Source organism: Atta cephalotes (genome assembly GCF_000143395.1).
Source record: "Atta cephalotes unplaced genomic scaffold scaffold01337, whole genome shotgun sequence".
NCBI classification, from domain to species: Eukaryota; Metazoa; Arthropoda; class Insecta; order Hymenoptera; family Formicidae; genus Atta; species Atta cephalotes.
In genome coordinates, this window is record NW_012131401.1 from 869 (window position 1) to 3017 (window position 2149).

General features: G+C 27.7%; 1 protein-coding gene across 1 annotated transcript; it reads right to left on the reverse strand.

Annotated features, from left to right (window-relative positions):
• Positions 1 to 266: 266 nt before the first annotated feature.
• On the reverse strand, positions 267 to 743 carry LOC105625398 (the record flags this gene model as incomplete). The annotated part of the gene is made up of 2 exons (XM_012206730.1): positions 267 to 431; positions 504 to 743. Coding segments are annotated over 2 exons (405 nt in total), but the record flags the coding sequence as incomplete, so codon positions are not given.
• Between the last annotated feature and the right edge of the window lie 1406 nt (positions 744 to 2149).

A 2149-nucleotide genomic window follows, 5' to 3' on the forward strand; every position in this document is an offset into this window, starting at 1 on the left:
AATATATATAGGATATTATAGCTTTACAAGTATGCATATTTATTTATGGAACATTTATGTAATAAAAAATCATGAATTTAATAATGAGCCAAATATTTATGTTAATAATAGCTAATAATAGTTAATAAAAATTTATATCAATTGTCGATAATGTCAGCGTTCTTCAATTATCTATGGCTCCTTGAGGCCCTTTTTATATCACCAAAAATTTGAGTTGATGGTCTTTAATAGTATCTCGTCGGTGGCATAGCGCGCACAATTTTTACCGTGGACTGCATGTGGTCCCAGATAGATTTTTCGTCCGTGACTGCAAGAGCAAAGATCTCTTCATATTGTGTGGACGATAGGATGTTTATTTGTTCATGACGCACTAAGGCCCAAATCCCGACACCGGTTTGGATCAGTACGATGATCGCCATTGCTATAGCAAACTGGAATACGAACAATTCATATCAGTTTTAAATTTCCTAATTCTTCTCTGAATATTCCAGAAGTATACTTACAATGATCACTTGACCTTTGTTGGAAAAATCCAGGAATTGCCAGGCAAACCAGCCGATCCCGCATGTAATAACGCCCATCGCCAACAAAGTAGCAGGTGACCCGCACACATGGCTGGGTGTGAGCAACCCGTATTCGTGCAGTTGATAAATGAAATAACTGGCAAACACACTTACGATTGCGCCGGAAATCTGTAGAAGAAGAAAAACTTTTTCATATTCATAGCAAATTACTACAATATACTAAGATGATCAAGAAAGCAGAGGAATATTTAAAAATAATTCAATATTGCCGTAAATAAATTTTAATAGATGAGCATTATTTAAATAATTGTTAACGAACACACAAATATTATCATATTATTGTATTTGTAAATAACTAGTAACACTTAATGTATATCATATAAGATTACAAAAAAATATATCAAAAAATACATCAAGTTACGAGAGCACATTATTTTATAAAATTGTACTTTTCTATCAAATATATTTTATGAATATCAATAGGTTTAAAAATCATAAAATTTTCTTTACATATTAGTTGAAAATTATATTTCACACATCATTTTCATTTTTATTTTTAATCATTCATTTTTATATTACTTTTATACTTATTAATTCATAGTTATTATTTTTACATAGGTACTTAAAAGGGAGACAATTTATAATCATGTCCTTAATTTAAGACGCGTTGTAAAGTGAGATGAAGAGTTAAAATTTAGGACTGTCTCTCATAATTTAGGACGATTTGTTACTGTACAATACCAATATTTTCAATAATAAAAGAAAATAAAGTAAAAAGAATTTATAAATAAATAAAAAGAGTTAAGAGCCAACGTTAGTTCATGATAGCTAATATTTAATGTCTTTCAAGTTTTAATAAATGTTTCATCCTTATATTAGGAGCTTTTCAATGTTAATGAAAATAATTCCTACTTTACATATTAACAATAAATTTAAAACATAAAAACAACTCCTACCTTACATAAGTCAAATATTAAAACGGTTGAAAATTACAAATTAAAATTCTTCTAAGTAATGTAGAGATGTACGAATTAGTTCGACAAAATCAACATATCATCAAATATATTAACAAAATGAATGATTGGATGGTTACATTAACCATTTTTCTCAGTGCAGAATAAAGTTACTAGTTCCTTTAAAACAATACATTACCGCGATTATTATTTGTTTACTTATACGCATATGAAGATTTAAGGGGAGATTCTAATTTAAGAGATTCAAAATTTATGTATTTTTTATCAATTTTTTTCATAAGAAAAGAGAATCAAAATAATATTTTTTGCATTATGTTTTTTTATATTTTAACAAAAAAAATTTATATTTTCATATAATTTATATTATATTTTTATACATTTATATTTCATACAAAAAAAATTGTTTTAGAAATGTAGAAAATTGCGGCTGTAGCCTAGGGGTGCATCAGAGGGTGCAGCGCGTACGTAATCAATTGGCGGGAAACTTTGACTGTTATCGATTATATGTTATATTTCGACAGTTTCTCTGAGACAAATAAAACCAATGCAATTATTAAAATGTATTAAATTTGTGGGCTCATTTTATTTGAAAAATTTTTAAATTTACAGAATGGCAGCCATTTGAAATTAAGTGTCAATTTTCACAAACAT